The sequence below is a fragment of the Mobula birostris genome, chromosome X (genome assembly GCF_030028105.1).
Source record: "Mobula birostris isolate sMobBir1 chromosome X, sMobBir1.hap1, whole genome shotgun sequence".
Classification (NCBI taxonomy): domain Eukaryota; kingdom Metazoa; phylum Chordata; class Chondrichthyes; order Myliobatiformes; family Myliobatidae; genus Mobula; species Mobula birostris.
In genome coordinates this window covers 56,978,582-56,996,879 of record NC_092402.1, presented here as the reverse complement: position 1 = coordinate 56,996,879, position 18,298 = coordinate 56,978,582, and the positions used below count along the sequence as shown (strand labels likewise).

Here is an 18,298-nt window from a genome sequence, read left to right as displayed (position 1 = left end):
ATAAAATGTTTTTCACACAGAGGGAGGAGTGCAGAGTATATCTCAGGTACACAGAGGGAAACAGAGAGAGTGAAGAAAGTGTGAGAGAAGAAAGAGTAAGTGAGAAGAGAGAAGAAAGAGAAAGTGAGAAGAGAGGTAGGAGTGCTTCACATGACAAATACGATAAGAATTACATGGTGAGTGGTAGGGCACTACAGTGTATGGTAGAACAAAGGGACCTAGGAATACAGATCCATAATTCCTTAAAAGTGACGTCACGAGTATTTAAGAGACCTTGTCACGTTGGTCTTCATAAATTAGGGCATTGATTACAGGAGTCAGAATGTTATGTTGAAGTTGTATAAAACATTGGTGAGACCTAATTTGAAGCATTGTGTGTAGTTTTGGTCACAAACCTACAGGAAAGATGTAAATAAGCTTGAAAGAGTGCAGAGAAAATTTACAGGGACGTTGCCGGGACTTGGGGGCCTGAGTTATAGGGAAAGGTTAGAACTTTATTCCCTGGAATGTAGGAGAATGAGGGGAGATTTGATAGAGGTATACAAAATTATGAGGGGTATAGATAGCATGAATGTTTGCAGGCTTTTTCCGCTGAGGTTGGGTGAGTCTAGAACTAGAGGTCATAGGTTTAGGGTGAAAGGTGAAATGTTTAAGGGAATATGAGGGGGAACTTCTTCACTCAGAGGGTGATGAGAGTGTGGAACGAGCTGCCAGTGGAAGTGGCGGATGCGGGATCAATGTTAACATTTAAGAGAAGTTTGGATAGGTACATGGATAGGAGGGATTTGGAGAGATATGGTCCAGGTGCAGGTCGATGGGACTAGGCAGAAGACCAGGTGGGCATGGACTACATGAGCTGAAAGGTCTGTTTTTGAGCTGTGATACTCTCTAACACTCTGACGTGGGAGTATATTTTCTAAATCATCTGCCAGCTGCACAGAGGGAGGCGTAGTGAATGAGTAAAGAGGGTCAGAGGGAGTACATCACCTGTTGAGTGAGAATGGAGACTATATGGAGAGACGTTGAATTAATATGAGAATCATATGTAAAGGAAGAATGAAGTGTGTATCACAGGTAGAGAGAGTGAGTGTGAAGACTTTATCACATTGGAGATTGCAGTATATGAACATCATCCTGATGCAGGTAATACATTTCCTGATTCATTTACCAGATGCAGGTTTGCTGTTGACAACTTTGTGGGACGTGAGGTATTTTCTATGAAGTTTAACCTCTACTTGTTATAAGGATTGAGGTAATAAACAGGAATTTGTTTTTCATTCTATGATTATTCAGTATTTTTATTGATAAGATTTAATTTCCTATAATAGTATAGTGATATCAGCATTTTCATATTGTATAAGAGCAGTTACAGCTGAAAGAAATAACTGAACCCAACATGTCCTGCTCCAATATTGTATCGGCAACCAGAATTGCATTCAAATTTACTATTACATCACCTTCCACTTTTTCCACATCAGCACCAGGGAATCCATTGACTGAATTGTTGTGACTAACGTCATCTCTGAAAATTGCCATCCAACCCATTCCTCATTTAGATGTATATACTCGTTGAGTAATCCTTACAAAATTACAACAGAGTAGGTTTGAGTGGAGATGGGAAGGGGAGAGTTGGGGGTTGTAATTGAGATGGTATAATGGGGTTGGGTCAGCATGTAAGCCAGGTTTCATGTACCGTCATGTTTGACAATCTTTTAAACAAAGGTGGAGGGATCGGTATTGGGAATAATGTGCTAGCACAACTGATAAATGGTTAACTGGACAGCAGGCAAAGGATGTTGACTCTTTGCAATTCTCCATCCAAGGAGGGTGTGATAGGCTCAGTCTCTGTTCAGGACAGATACTGTTCGAATTTTAGGTATTATGGGAATTAAGAGATATGAGGTTAGTGCAACAAACTGGTGCTGAGGTAAAAGATCTGCCATTATCTTACACAGTGGTGGAGCAGACACGAGAGACTAAGTGATCTAAATGCTTCTATTTCTTATGTTCTTACATAACTGGGAAGAGGACTTACCAGCAGATTTACATCGCCAAAACAAATTAAAATAGGTTAGCATCTGGCTTAATGACTAGCAATAAGTATACTCATGGAGGAGGTAATACACACAAATATCTGTGCAAATAGTAAATTGTTGAACTAAATAGACCTGTGAAAGAAAGTTATGATTTAATTATTTTTTCTCACTGGATGATATATCTCAGATGGCTGCGGTCGCTACTGGATCATGGAACAGCCAGCTACATCACAGGCACAAGCCTCCCACCATCAAGGACATCTTCAAGAGGCAGTGGCTCAAGAAGGTGGAGACCATCACCATCCAAGACATACCCTCTTCTCAATACTACCATCAGGGAGGGGGTACAGGAGCCAGAAGACCCACACTCAGTGTTTTAGGAGTAGCCTCTTCCCCTCCGCCGTCAGATTACTGAATGGTCCATGAAACCAAGAACATACCTCGCTATTTCTCTTTTGCCGTATTTATTTTTTTATTGTAACATATTGTATATACAAATATATTTTTTGTCTCACACTGTTATAGATATTCACTTCCTGGCTTGTTTTTACTAATCTCGGCTTTCTAAATATAGCATCTCCTATTGTAAGATCAAAAACAACTGTAAGTAAACTGCCAACTAACAGTTAGTTTAGTTTCCGGTCATACCTCAAAGTCAGTTTTCAGTTCTTAAAATGTAAATGGAAGCAGTAATCAGCTTGAAGTTAGAAATACAACTTTGCAAACAAGCTCTGTCTATGTGGCAGACAGCTAGCCCAATACACCTGCTTTATTGCTGCTCAAGATACAATACCTGTATAAGAAAATGGATTGTTTAATTTGTATGTTTCAAGCAGACTAAAGTTCCTCAGTTTAAGGAGGTTAGCTTTACCACATTTACACCATTAGTTGAGATCTATGTCTTCAAAAGACGCTTTTAGACTGTTGTGTTAAAAGGATATCTGAGGAAATATCATACACGTATGAAGTTACCCAAGTGGGAGAAAAAGGGTACAAATATAGAGAACAATTCAGGTTTATTGGGAATAGGATAAGGAACATCAAGAAACCTGGAAGAAACACAGGGTGAACCAGAATCTATTCCTCCAGCTTTGGTTTCTGCGACGGACTTGTTTGAATGCATTGTGGTGTGTCTATTAGTTTATAGGAATTTGGAAATGCTTTATGTTTAAGAAATGCTTTGTGTTTTAGAAATTGGTTGAATTTGAAAATGTTTAAGATAGAAATCTTCTGTGAGTTTTAAATGTGTTTTCAGAGTATTGTTTGGATTTAATTATGCATCACTGAAAATAAATGAGCTGTGTTTTAAACTACTTTGTTAGCTGGAAGTATCTTCTCCGTGGTAGAGGGAGGGGACCCACCACTCGAATGGTGGGTATTGACACCTAAACTTGCCATGGAGCATAAACAGGGAAGTGAACTTTTCTTTGAAGATTGGGTAGTTACAATATAATCCCCCTTTAGTAATTTATATTGATAGGGCTTAAGGTCTTTGCTTGAGTTTAGACCTTCGCGTTCAGTAAACCCAATACCCTCCCAGCACTGTACTACCATCACAAAACAACATATTACATGACATATGACTCTGATTCTAATAAGGCAATAAACATGTAACATGTACATGGGGCTTGTACATGAGACATTAGCCTCAGAAGGCAACTGTGTAACCTAGAAATTATACCTTGTTTCACTGTTACCAGCTATTACATCTCATCAACGTAGGGCAGTGCAGGTCAGGTGTGCTTCCACTGGCTACTGGTCACATCACGAACACCCTCCTGTTTCATCATGTCTTGATTCTTGTTCTACTCTGTACACATTTCATGAACAGTGAGTATACTGTAAATCAATATGAATATCAATTGCTGCAAAATACAATTGGTTGGCATTTCACCTGTGGGTTATTCAGTATTTTTCTATTAGCAGATTCGACTTGCCTTGCTGGAAGTGGGATTTTATCAATGACGCCTGAGTGTACGCAAAAGAAAAGGTATTATTGATCAAGTGCTCAAACATGTCCCAATCAGTGTGACTCCAAGTTCTCTCCAAACACTTGTACCATTGCATACCTGATGTGATCCACACTGATTTCCTCCCTGGGTTGCCCATTCTAAGCCATTATTAATGCCTTTATTTCAGCTTCTCAGATATCCTCTTTGTGTCTAAGGCTTTTCTGTTTCTACCTGGACCAATGCTGACATCCTATCCCCCCAGACCAGTGCTCTGATTCTACCCAGTAGTAATACTGGTGCTAACCATCCTCGCCATATTTCCCCTCCCCCACCTCCACTGCTAGTGCTCAACATCTCCTGATGGGTAAAGAAGGAGTTCAAACTGTTCTGTAAGGCTGCTAATGCACTAGCCCCCAAGATCTGCCACCCTTGCCATGAAATCAAGCATTAACCATCTGGAACTGATCTTGAGTACCAAATGTTACAAAAAGCGAGAAAGACAAAGTTTATTCTGACCATTTTGCGGAACCACACTCTCTGTACATTGAATAAGAAGGTTTAATGATTAGAGGTTGTCTACCTTGTGGGATGTGGATGATGCCCACAGTCAGACCTGCGATAATGTCCCCAATGAGCCATTGCTTGATTTTGTACCTAGGCAACCAGGTGAGGAATGGTAGTCGCCTTCTCCAGAATTGTTTCCCAGCATTCCCAGAGCACGCATAGCTTCTTCTTTCTGTCTGCTGAAAGCTCTCCGTGACATTTTCTTCATCCTTTGGTCCATTGAAGTGCTGGGCAAACCGATCCTCAGTGTAAATAGAACGGTAGATGGCCACCCCACTCATTCTGACTCCCTGAATCTTTCTGCTGAGTCCAGTGAGAGGGAACGAGAGAGAGAGAGAATGGGCTCCTACTTGTACAAGTCCGTCCGAGCCTCCCTGCTTTTTCCTGTGAGTCTCTCCGACCTATGGAAACACAGGGAGCGACAAGAGAGAGATTTCCTGAAGGCGTTTATCATTAATAACATTCCCAGGGTCTGACCCTGCAAGAAATGCCGCAAACTTTTTCCTCTTTGATCAGGCAAAGTGTGCACCCTTTTCCCTGTACCTGCAGTAAATACCTGGCTTCACTAAGTTCATGTGGGTGGCGGGGAGATTTAACTGGCCCTTACTTCAGTGACTGACATAGCTGACTCCAGCCAATTGGAACACATTTTTGACCCTCATAAAATCAGACGGTGGTGATGGACAAGGTCAGCACGCGAGCTGTGCTCAGTGTCCGTGAGGGCTGCAGCAGGAAATGATATACCTTTGTTTATTCAGCTGTGACCTCAGTGCAAATGTTATTCTTAAAAACCAACTTATAAAGAGTGTCACTGCGTCTGTTTTTCATGGCTTAGAAAACAATGCAAATATATTAATATGTAGAAAGATAGAGGAACACTGCTTCTAAGAGGAAGACACGCTCACAGGCAAAGAATGATATAGTACCCTTTCCTGCCCGATCACAGGTAACTGCGTTTGGGAGGAAATCCGCGCTGCACTCAGTTCAATAACTGCTTTGAAAGAAGGCAGGGGACAGCCGATTTCTCAAGTTCATGTATCGGGCAGTAACTCCAGAATTTAACCCTATGCGCTCTCTTTTGATTCCTATTGCAAATCTGGTCTCGTGCATACGATCAGGCATCCCAGCTCAGAGATGACGGCATCCAAAAGCAGAGGCGGGAATCAGTTATTCAGCCTCTCAATTCTACTCTGCCATTTATACGTATTAGGAATTTGGTGTGGTGTGTGGCACGACATACTACAAAAAAACACAGCATTCAACAATTATAAAAAATAAAGAATTATCTAAGAAATGAAGTTAGAGGTTAAAGTATGGATATGGAATAAAATGTGCATAAATACATAAATACCAGTGTGTATTTACAATGTAAACAGCATTGTAAAAAGTGGTTTAAAGTGTTTACAATGCAGTGATTGAGGTAATAGATAGAGTGGGGTGGGAACTAACTAGAATGGATGGAGCAAAATTTTTAGTTTTAATATCCCTATGGTGCTTTCCATAAGGGAGCTTTTGATTCCTTTGCTTTCCTCTCTGTTGATCTGTGTCTTCAATGTAGTCAACAGATGAACCTCCACATTCCCCTATGCTATAAAAGTCCAAAGGTTCACTCTTCTGCATATGAAGAATTCCCTGGAACCTAGTCTAACGACGACCCCAGCCCTAATCTCCGTTGCCTGAGGAAACAGCCTCCTGACACCTGCTTTGCCAGTCCCTCTCCATCTAAACTGAAGATGGCGCCAGAGTGTGGCGACGCTCTGCGAGCTGTTCTCAGTCCTCTTATGAGATTCACTTTAGTCATTCTACTTGTTAAAATCCAATTCTAAAATTGTCAGAATCACTCACCATGTTCTCTTAAATCTACTTACTCCCAATCTACCTCATCGTGGCCCATGCCTTTGTTAACCTGTACTGCACTTTCTCTGTAACCGTAACACTATACTCTGCATCTCCGCTGCTGCCTGTGAGAAATTTATACGTTCTCCCCATGACCGCATGGGTTTCCTCCAGGTGCTCTGCTTTCCTTCCACCGTTCAAAGACGTACCAGTTGGTAGGTTAATTGATTATTGTAAATTAGCCCATGATTAGGCTAGGGGGATTGCTTGGTGGCGCGATTTGAAGGGTCGGAATGGCTCTATTCTGCGCTGTATCGCAATAAAATAAAATGAATAATTATATATTCCCTCAGTATAGCAACACTGACTATTTTGCAAAACTATGATCTACCTGATCTCTCAGGTTTGTTTTGGCAATAGTTCGAAGAACAGGGGAATTGTCTCCATCATCCTGGATCGAGACTTACCCCCAGGGTTACAAGGCAGATAATCTGGTTATAGAACATAGAACATAGAACATTACAGCACAGCACAGGCCACTCGGTCCACAAAGTTGTGCTGACTTTTTAACATACTCTAAAATTAATCTAGCCAGGTAAGGGTTAACGGGGACATGCCAAGTTTCTTTGGCCTCCTGAGGGAGAAGAGGTGTTTGAGGCTTCTGTAACTTCTACCTGATGGAAAAGATAGAAAAGAGAAAGCCCAGGGGGAAACTTTCCTGAAGCAGCAGGAAGTGCAGACAAAGTCGATTGATTTAAGATAGCACCATGGGATATTTTATAGAAGTTAGGATGCGATGTTACAGTTGTACAATATTGAGTGCGACGGTAGCGTAACAGTGTGTGTGATGCTATTACAGTTCGGGGTGTTCCAGAGTTCAATTCCGATGATGTTCTGTAAGGAGTCTCTGTACATCCTCCCCATGGAATGTGTGGGCTTTCGCCAGATTGCTGGTTTCTTCCCACAGTACAAAGACGTACCAGTTACATTAATTGGTCATTGTAAATTGTCCTGTGATTAGATTAGGGTTAATTGTTGTGGGGTTGCCGGGACAACATACCTTAAATGGCCAGAAGGGTCGACTCCGCGCCATATCGCTAAATAAATAAACGTTGGTGTGGCCACATTGGTCTTCAGTTTTGGTCACCCTGCTGTATGGAAGATGCCATTAAGCTGGAAAGAGTGCAGAAAAGATTTAATAAGATGCTGCTGGGACTTGAGGAACTGGGTTGGGCAAGCTAGAACTTTAGTCCTTGGAGCTTAAGAAATAGAGGTGTATAAAATTATAAGGGATGTAGATAGTGTGAATATACTCAGTCGTTTATCCCAGAGTTGGGAAATCAAGAACTAGAGAGCAAAGATTTAAGGTGAGAAGAGAGCTACAAAGGGACCTGAGGGGCAACTGAGTGTGGTCTGTATGTGGAACTAGCTGCCAGAGGAAGTGGTTGAGGCAGGTACATTAACAACATTTATAAGTCACCCGGACAGATACATGGATAGGAAGGGCTGAGATGAGTATGGGCTAAATATAGACAAATGGGATCAGCTTAGATGGGAACGTTGGTTGGCATGGACCACTTGGGCCAAAGTGCCTGCTTCCATGCTGTATGACTTTACGACTTTGTGGCCATCCTTGCTCTGGCTGGTGCTGAATCAGTCCTCTATGCAAACTCAATTAGAATTCCTGGATCAGTGACGCATCTCACACATTCCTTTCCTAGTGCAGCAGTGCTGTGTAAACTTCTTGGTTCCTGAGTCACAAGAATCCACTCAAGCCGCAAAAACCCCTTCCACATCAAATCTCCTGGAACCAAAGAACAAAGCTGGCCTGAGTTGGGCACTACACCAAGTGCATAGGCTGCTATTTGGCACATTGAACAGAAGGAACGTCTGTAGGTGTTTCCTGAGAGATGCAACATCCTTCATTGTGAATGGGAATGGGAAAGGGATGGCTCATGGGAAAGGAGAGGGAATTAAAACATTGGTGGGTGCCAGGCTTGATTGAAAAGAGAATAGGTCACAAGGGATAAAATAGTGGTATATGGATTACCCTGATCAGCATGGCGTCAATGGGCTGAATGTTCAATTGTGTATGCTAACAATAATCCATGATGAGATCAAGGTAGAGGGAGCTACAGTTAATAAAATATTTGCATGTTCTGAAATTGGGGCCGTACAAATGATAATCACGAACAAGCTTGCAGAAGGATACAAGAGAAACCAGTCAAATGAACGACAAGGTACTGGACTTGGCTGCCAAGTAGTTACAGATGAAGATAAAGATAAAAATTAATTTTATTTGTCACGTGTACATTGAAATCCGTTGTTTGTATCAAATCAAATCAGTGTGGGGACAGCCCGCACGTGTCTCCACCCTTCTGGTGCCAACGTAGCATGCCCACAACTTATTAACCTAACCCATCTGCCTTTGGACTGTGTGAGGAAACCATAGCAGCCGGGGGAAACCCACGCACTGGCAAGGAAAATGTCTAAACTCCTTACAGACAGCAGTGGGAATTGAACCCCGATATAGCTGCTGCAGTAACGCGTTCTTCTAACCGCTACGCTACACACACACAACGTTCGATGAATACATGCAGGGGATGGGGACAGAAGGAAATGCTGATTGATTGAGATGAAGTACAATAGGAGGAGGGTCGTGTGAAGCATAACACTGAATTGTCTCTGCACACTCATTCTATGTGAACGTCACTCTTATTCCAAGGGTGAAAAAGTTACCTGTCAGGCTCCTACTAAATCTCTCCCCTCTCAGCTTAATTCTTGGTTCCTTAATCCTGGTAGAAAGACTGTACACATTGACCTGTCTAGAGTCATAGAATAATACAGCATGGAATCAGGCCCTTTGGCCCAAGAGCTCCATGCTGACCACAACATTCTCCCTGCGTGTCTTAGTTACCCATGTCTGGTCTACAACCCTTCAAGCCCCTCCCCTCCATGTACCTGTACAAATGTCTCTTAAGTGTTGCAGTTGTACCCCACTCAAACACTTCCCCTGGCAGCTCATTCCAGGTAACCACTGCCCTCTGTGTAAAGGAGTTACCACCCAGGCCTCTTTCAAATCTCTCCCCTCTTATCTTGTTTTGGACTCCCCAACACTGAGGAAAAGGCTAAAACTCTCCACCTTATCCATAGCCTCAGGATGTTATAAACTTTTATGAGGTCTCCATTAATTTTCCGAAGCTCTAAGGAATAAAGATCCAGCATGGCCAACCTCTCCCTATAACATGGGCCCTGTAGTCCAGGCTGCATCCTCATAAATTGTTTCTGCACCCTCTCCAGCTTGGCCACATTTTCCCAATAGCTGGGTGACCAAAACCGTACACAATATTCCAAGTGCAGCCTCACCAATGACTTGTGTGACTGCAACACAAAGTCCCTACTCCTCAGCTCGATGCCTTGACTGATAAAGACCAGAATGTTAAATGTCTTCTTAACCACCCTGCCTCTTTCAGCGAACTGTGCACTTGCACTCCCAGGTCCCACTGTTCCACAACTCTCATCAGTGCCCTGCCATTCGATGTAAAGATCCTATCCTGGTTTGAATATCCAAAATGTATCACCTCACACTTATCTACATTGAAATTTATTTGCTATTCCTCAGCCCATCTCCCTAAATGATCAAGGTCTCCCTGTAATTCATTGTAACCTGCTTCACTATCAACAAGACACCCTTTGTCATCAGCAGACTGGGCAATTATACCATGTACATTCATATTCAAATCATTGACATAATGAACAACAGAGGTCCTAACACTGACCCCCTGGGGCATCCCACTAGTCACAGGCCCTCAGAGAGAGAGTCAACCTTCAACGATCACCCTCTGTTTCCTAACATCGAACCAATTCTGAATCCACCTCTCTAGCTCACTATGAATCCCATGCAACTTAACCTCCCAGATCAGTCTGCCATGCTGGATATTTTTAAAGGTCTTACTAAAGTTGATGTAGACAACATCCACTGCTCTACTTTCATCTATCCGCTTAATTACCTCAATAGATTTGTCAGACATTCTGTACATGTAACCTCCCACACTCAAAACCATGCTGAATATTCTTGATCAGGCCTTTACTATCCAACTGATGGTAGATCTTGCTCCTCAGAGTTCTCTCCAGTAACTTATAATTGCAATTGGTGTCGGGCTCACTGGCCTGTAGATCTCTGGCCTGTCATTGCTACCCTCCTGGAACAAAAGAACAATATTAGCCACCCTCCAGTGTTCTGGGACTTTACCAGTGACTAACAACAAAGCAAATATCTCTACAACGACCTCTGTGATTTCTCCCCTGGCCTCCCATAAAGTCCAGGGGGTACGTTTGGTTGACACTTGTGAATTTGCCCATCTTACTGCTCTTCAAGACTGCAAATACCTTCTCCCTCACAATATGCATATGTCCCAAGACCTCATTACCTATTACCCTTATTTCTTTGACGTCGATGATACTCGGCTTAGTAAACACTGAAGAAAATGAGACATTAAAAATCTCAGCCATCTGCTGCAGGACTACATATAGGTGGCCCTGATGGTCTTTTGTGGTTCTGAACGAGGTGGCTGGGGAGATTGTGGAGGCATTGGTAATGCTCTTTCACGAATTGCTAGATTCTGGAATGGTTCCAAAGCACTGGAAAGTTCCAAATGTCACTCCATTCTTCAATAAGGGAGGGAGGCAGAAGAAAGGAAGTCATAGGGTAGTTAATCTGACTTCAGTGGTTGGGAAGATGTTGGAGTTGATTGTTAAGGATGAGGTCTCTGGGTACTTGGAGGCACATGATAAAATAGGCCAAAGTCAGCATGGTTTTCTAAATGGACAATCTTGTCCGACAAATCTGTTGGAACTCTTTGAGGAAATAACAAGCAGGATAGACAAAGGAGAATCAGTGGATGTTGTGTACTTGGAATTTCAGAAGGCCTTTGACAAGGTGCTGCACATGAGGCTGCTTAATAAGCTACAAGCCCATGGTATTATAGGAAAGATACAGCATGGATAGAGGATTGGCTGATTGGCAGGAGGCAAAGAGTGGGAATAAAGGGAGCCTTTTCTGGTTTGCCGCTGGGGACTAGCGGTGTTCTGCAAGGGTCTGTGTTGGGACTGATTCTTTTCACATTATATATCAATGATTTGGATGATGGAATTGATGGCTTTGTGGCCAAGTTTGCAGACTATACAAAGATAGGTGGGGGGGTAGGTAGTTTTGAGGAAGCAGGGAGGCTGTAGAAAGATTTAGACAGATTAGGAGAATGGGCAAAGAAGTGGCAGATGGAATACAGTGTCTGGAAGTGTATGGGCATGCACTTTGGCAGAAGGAACAAAAGCATAGTCAATTTTCAAAACGGGCAGAAAATTCAAAAATCCAAGGTGAAAAGGGACTTGCGAGTCCTCGTGCAGGATTCCCTAAAGGTTAACTTGCAGGTTGAGTTGGTGGTGAGGAAGGTAAATGCAATGTTAGCATTCATTTTGAGAGGACTAGAATAAAAAAGCAAAGGATTCAGAGGACATTCATGAGAATGATTCTGGGAACAAAAGGGTTATCGTCTGAGGAGCATTTGATGGTTCTAGGCCTGTACTTGCTGGAATTTAGCAAAATTATGTGGGATCTCATTGAAACCTATTGAGTATTGAAAGGTTTGGATAGAGTGGATGTGGAGAGGATGTTTCCTATACCGGGGGAGTCTAGGACCAGAGAGCACAACCTCAGAATAGAGGGATATTAGATTAGATTATGAGGACATGCAGTGCTCTTTTATTGTCATTTAGTAATGCATGCATTAAGAAATGATACAATATTCCTCCAGTGTGATATCACAGAAACACAGGACAGACCAAGACTGAAAAACTAACAAAACCACATAATTATAACATATAGTTACAACAGTGCAACAATACCATAACTTGATGAGGAACAGGGCATGAGCACAGTAAAAAAGTTCAAAGTCTCTCGAAAGTCCCACATCTCACGCAGACGGGAGAAGGAAGAAAACTCTCCCTGCCATGCCCGACCTCAGTCCGACTCTGAGTCGTCCGAAAACTTCGAGCTCCGACCAGCCCTCCGACACTGAGCACCGAGCACCATCTCTGCTGAATGCTTCGATCCCAGCCTCGGTCGCCAGCAGCAGGCAAAGCCAAGGATTTTGGGGCCCTCCCTCTGGAGATTCTCAATCGCACAGTAGCAGCGGCAGCGAACCGGGCATTTCAGAAATTTCTCCTGATGTTCCTCTGTGCCTTCTCACATCTGTCTCCATCAAATCAGAATTGTGCACAGCCCCTACTTAACAAATACGATATCATTTCACCGGAGAGCTGCGCGCGCTGTGTCGCGTCGCCATCTTCTCCTCCCGTCGATATCCAACTAGAACAGAGATGGGGAGGAACTTCTTTAGCTCGAGAGTGGTGAATCTGCGGAATTCATTGCTGCAGGTGGCTGTGGAGGCCAAGTCTTTGGGTGTAAAAGGCAGAGGTTGATAAGTTCTTGATTATTCAGGATGCAAAAGGTTACTGGGAGAAGGTCGGTGAATGGGGTTGAGGGGGAAATGATTCAGCCATGGCGGGAAATGGTGGAGCAGACTCGATGGGCTGAATGGTCAAATTCTGCTCCTATCTCTTCTGGTCTTCTGGTCTTATGGTCTTTAAGAGGACTTAGTCTCTTCTTCATCACTCGTTTATTGTTAATGTAACTGAAGACTTGGGATTATCTTTAACCTTGCCTGCCATATCTATCTCATATCTTCTTTTTGCCCTCCTGATTTACCTCTTGTCTGCTATTAAGCTTTTTTTTATATAATCAACATCCCTTGTGATTTGATACAGTTCTACAAGGTCACCCCTCATCCTCCTATACTCGCATTAAAAAAATTACAACTTGCACAATCACTCTCCATAACTCAGTCCCTTGAGTCCCAGCAACAACATCTTAAATCTCCTCTGCACTCTTTCCAACTTAATGGCATCTTTCCATTATTGGAGAGACCAAAGCTGAACACAATATTCCAAATGTAGCCTTGCCGACATAACATCCAACTTCTTTACTCACTACTGAGACCGATGAGACTTCCTGTGCCCAATGCCTTCTTCAGCTCCTTGTCAACCTATGACACCACTCTCTGGAAGCCACTTCTGTGTACCCCTAGGTCCCTCTCCTCTACAACATCTCTAGGGCCCAGCTGTTAATGGCCATTTGTCTTCCCAAAATGCAACACCTCAAGCTTATCTGAATTAAACTCCCTTTGCCATTCCTCTTCCACTTCCCTAGCAGATCGAGATCCCACTATAAATTCTGATAACCACCTTCACTGGCTATGGTGCTACCTATTTTAGTGTTTTCTGCAAACTCACTGACCATGCATTGTACACTCCCATCCAAATCATCAATATAGATGACAAATAGCATTGGGCCTAGCACCAAGCTTACTAGTCATTGGCCTCCAGTTTAAGAAACAACCTTCCACCATTACCCTCTGCTTCCTCTATCAAGCTCGCTCTGTATCCAACTAGCCAGCTCTCCCTGGATCCCATGGGGTCCAACTTTCCAGAGCAGCCTACCATGTGGAATCTTGTCAATGGCCTTACTGAAGTCTAGATAAATCACATCTACCACATTGCCCTCATGACCTTCTTGGTTACTTATTTAAAAACCTCAATCAAATTTGTGAGACATGATCTCCCATGTATAAAACTGCACTGATTATCCCTAATTAAACCATGACTTTCGAAATGCTTGTATATGTTATCCCTTAGAGCTCTTTCCAGTTAATTACCTACTACAGATATTAGGCTTACTGCTCCCAAACTTTTACTTTGCAGCCATTGTTTAATAAAGGCACAAAGGCCTCTATTCATCTCGGGGTCAGAGTCAGATATGTTGGAGGGCTGTGTCACTGGGAACAATGACTGCAAGAAACCTTCTCGCCAGGGCTCTGATTGTCTCTCAGACACACCAGGCAGAAGCTTTGGCATTGCTGTGGTACACCTACCCTGGCACAATGTGCTGCCCTCCACAGGCGGCGGCTCTGAGTTCCAGGCCCCGGAAAATCTTAAACTGACAGGCCCTGACATTCTGTAAGGAGCTCCGAGTTTTCCATCCGCTCCATTAAAAGTTTCCCTTCCAGGCTTGGGGCTTTTCCAGTCGCTGCTCAGTCCAAGTCCTGCGGCAATGTGTGTCAGCTATTCTTACATGGTACAAAGAGGCCCACCAAACAATGAGGCCCGCATAAGTGAATGGCGATCGCCACCTCATTTCTTGTTTGGTTTCCAAGCAAGTAAACAAAAGCAGTCACAAATTGATATTTTAATAATTCACCTGGGCCATAACTCAATTACATCCACCCTTGTCATTGAGATCCCTGTATTAAGTGACCCATTATATCAGTGTACTGAATCTTGGCTCCTGGTATGCCTGTGATTCATTTGACATTGTTATGAGACTTCGATTGATGCACATGGTGTACTTATGCCCACAGGTCTGCAGTATACTAGTGGCTGGTTTCGGTACCCCTGGAAGGATGATGCCATAGTTTCACTGTGTATTTGACCTGACTTGTTAGAAACCATTGATACAGTCACGAAGAAGGCATGTCAGTAACTATACTTCATTAGGAATTTGAAGAGATTTGGTATGCGAGGGGTGATTGATAAGTTTGTGGCCACATTTATCTTTCAACATAGTCCCTTCCTACAGTTACACACTTAGTCCAGCGGTCGTGGAGCATACAGATCCCTTCTTTGTAGAAGTGGTCCACAGCAGGGGTGATTGATAAATTCATGGCCTAAGGTAAAAGGAGATGAGTTATACAGCTCTCGTTACAACTCTTTGAGTGATTATGCAGAAAGTTTGAAGTTAACAACTCATCAGTTAATAAATCATCAGGGGCGATTGATAAGTTCATGGCCTAAGGTAGAAGGAGATGAGTTATTAACTTCAAACTTTCGCCATGTATTCAACCTGAGCCTGAGGCTCCGGAGGGTTCCTGTACTGTGGAAGACGTCCTGCCGCGTCCCTGTGCCAAAGATGCCGCGCCCCAGCTGCCTCAATGACTACAGACCGGTGGCATTGACCTCCCACATCATGAAGACCCTGGAGAGACTTGTTCTGGAGCTGCTCCAGCCTATGGTCAGGCCACACTTAGATCCCCTCCAGTTCGCCTACCAGCCCCAACTAGGAGTTGAGGATGCCATCGTCTACCTGCTGAACCATGTCTATGCCCACCTGGACAAGCCAGCGAGCACCATGAGGGTCATGTTTTTTGACTTCTCCAGTGCGTTCAACACCATCCACCCTGCTATGCTGGGGGGAGAAGCTGACAGCGATGCAGGTGGATGCTTCCCTGGTATCATGGATTCTTGATTACCTGACTGGCAGACCACAGTATGTGTGCTTGCAACACTGTGTGTCTGACAGAGTGATCAGCAGCACTGGGGCTCCACAGGGGACTGTCTTGTCTCCCTTTCTCTTCACCATTTACACCTCGGACTTCAACTACTGCACGGAGTCTTGTCATCTTCAGAAGTTTTCGGATGACTCTGCCATAGTTGGATGCATCAGCAAGGGAGATGAGGCTGAGTACAGGGCTACAGTAGGAAACTTTGTCACATGGTGTGAGCAGAATTATCTTAATGTGAAAAAGACTAAGGAGCTGGTGGTAGACCTGAGGAGAGCTAAGGTACCACTGACCCCTGTTTCCATCCAGGGAGTCAGTGTGGACATGGTGGAGGATTACAAATACCCAGGGATACGAATTGACAATAAACTGGACTGGTCAAAGAACACTGAGGCTGTCTACAAGAAGGGACAGAGCCGTCTCTATTTCCTGAGGAGACTGAGGTCCTTTAACATCTGTCGGACGATGCTGAGAATGTTCTACGAGTCTGTGGTGGCCAGTGCTATTATGTTTGCTGTTGTGAGTTGGGGCAGCAGGCTGAGGGTGGCAGACACCAGCAGAATCAACAAACTCTGCATAAGGCCAGTGATGTCGTGGGGGTGGAACTGGACTCTCTGACGGTGGTGTCTGAAAAGAGGATGCTGTCCAAGTTGCATGCCATCTTGGACAATGTCTCCCATCCACTACATAATGTACTGGGTGGGCACAGGAGTACTTTCAGCCAGAGACTCATTCCACCGAGATGCAACACAGAGCGTCATAGGAAGTCATTCCTGCCTGTGGCCATCAAACTTTACAACTCCTCCCTTGGAGGGTCAGATACCCTGAGCCAATAGGCTGGTCCTGGACTTATTTCCTGGCATAATTTACATATTACTATTTAACTATTTATGGTCCTATTACTATTTATTATTTATGGTGCAACTGTAATGAAAACCAATTTCCCCCGGGATCAATAAAGTATGACTATGACTATGACTATGATTATAATCCACGGGGCAGTTCACATCCCTGGGATGAGGCAAATAGGACAACCCTTGACAGCTGCCTTTGTAGGAAGTGCTCCCCCAGCACTGCACCTGGGTTTCAAGGCTGGCCACAGGACTCAGATCAGTGGTGTGTAACTCTAACTCATTGTTTGACTCCAGAGCAGAGAGTGTGAACCACAAGCGACTGGTGGAGTTGTCAGGAGGCAACAGTGAGTTTAATCCAGTTGCCTCCACTTATGACAGGAATGAGCAACTGCATCAACTCCCTCTCTAGATTGAAGTGGAGATACACAAAATACTGGAGGAACTCGGCAAGTTGAGCAGCAATTAATGGAAAGGAATAAAAAGTCGATGTTTCAGGCGGAGCCTTTTCATCACAAATGTAAAGGAAGGGGGAAGAAGCTAGAATAAGAGGGTAGGGGAGGGGAAGTACAGCTAGAAATTGATAGGTGAAGCCAGGTGAGGTGGAAGGTGGGTAGGTGGGGGAGGGGGGAATGAACAAAGAAGCTGTGAGGTGATAGGTGGAAAAGATAAAGTATTGAAGAAGGAATCTGATAGGAGAAGAGTAGACCATGGGAGAAAGAGAAGGAGGAGGGGCATCAGAGAGATGTGATAGGCACTTGAGGAGAAGAAAAAGGATAGGAGGAAGGGAACAGAAATAACTGCAAGTTAGAGAATTCAGTGTTCATGCTGTCAGATTGGAGACTACTCAGGCGGAATATGAGGTGTTTCTCCTCTAACCTGACAGTGGCCTCATCATAGCCGTAGAGGGGGCCAAGGACTGACATGTCGGAATGGGAATGGGGATTGGAATTAAAATGGCTAGCCACTGGGAAATCTTGCTTGTTGCGGACGTAGCGGTGGTGCTCAAAAAATTGGTCCCCCAACCTACATTGGGTTTCATCGATATAGAAGAGGCCGTATCGGATGTACCCTGATACAGTAGACAACCGCAACAGACTCACAGGTAAAAGAGACTGCAGTTGCTGGGATCTACAGCAACACTTAAGATGCTGGCGGAAATCAATATGTCAGGAAGGAAATGGACAGTTAATGTTTTTTTACACTGGCCAGCAATTTGTGTGTTGCAACAGTGTGAACTACTTGATTTAAAGAATCACACGCTGTCCAGTAATGGCAGATTGCTTGTTTAGGTCCGAGATATGAATAGTGGTGACGGTAAAGGAAAAGCACTGCATTACACGGAGGGTCATATTTCATTTAAGTACATCCCAGCTATATCCCACCTAAAGTGACGGAAAAGGAAGGAGAGCATGGGAACATGCTCCCTGGTGTTCCAGCCTTCACCCTCCTCCCTAGTGCTAGGCGAGGGGCTAACAAAGGGCTGGACGTTGACTTCAGGAAGAGGGGAATTGAGGCACACATTGCTGTTCACATCAATGCGCTGAGGTTGAGATTTTCGAGCTCCTAGGGGAGATCGACAATAACCTGTCTTGGTTGTTGTTGCGGCCGAGAAGTTCGCCAACTCCTCTACCTCCTCAGGAGGCTAAAGAAACCTGGCGTGACAC

At 43.9% G+C, this 18,298-nt stretch overlaps 1 protein-coding gene across 4 annotated transcripts in view; it reads right to left on the bottom strand.

Annotated features, from left to right (window-relative positions):
- slc26a10 (solute carrier family 26 member 10) overlaps window positions 1-4,984 on the bottom strand; it is an 87,235-nt gene extending 82,251 nt beyond the window's left edge. For all 4 annotated transcript variants that reach the window (XM_072248673.1, XM_072248674.1, XM_072248676.1 and 1 more), the window contains exon 1: window positions 4,569-4,984. In XM_072248673.1, coding sequence (XP_072104774.1) covers window positions 4,569-4,833 — 265 coding nt within the window. In that variant the 5' untranslated portion in view covers window positions 4,834-4,984. The remainder of the gene's footprint in view (window positions 1-4,568) is intronic.
- Window positions 4,985-18,298: the final 13,314 nt, after the last annotated feature.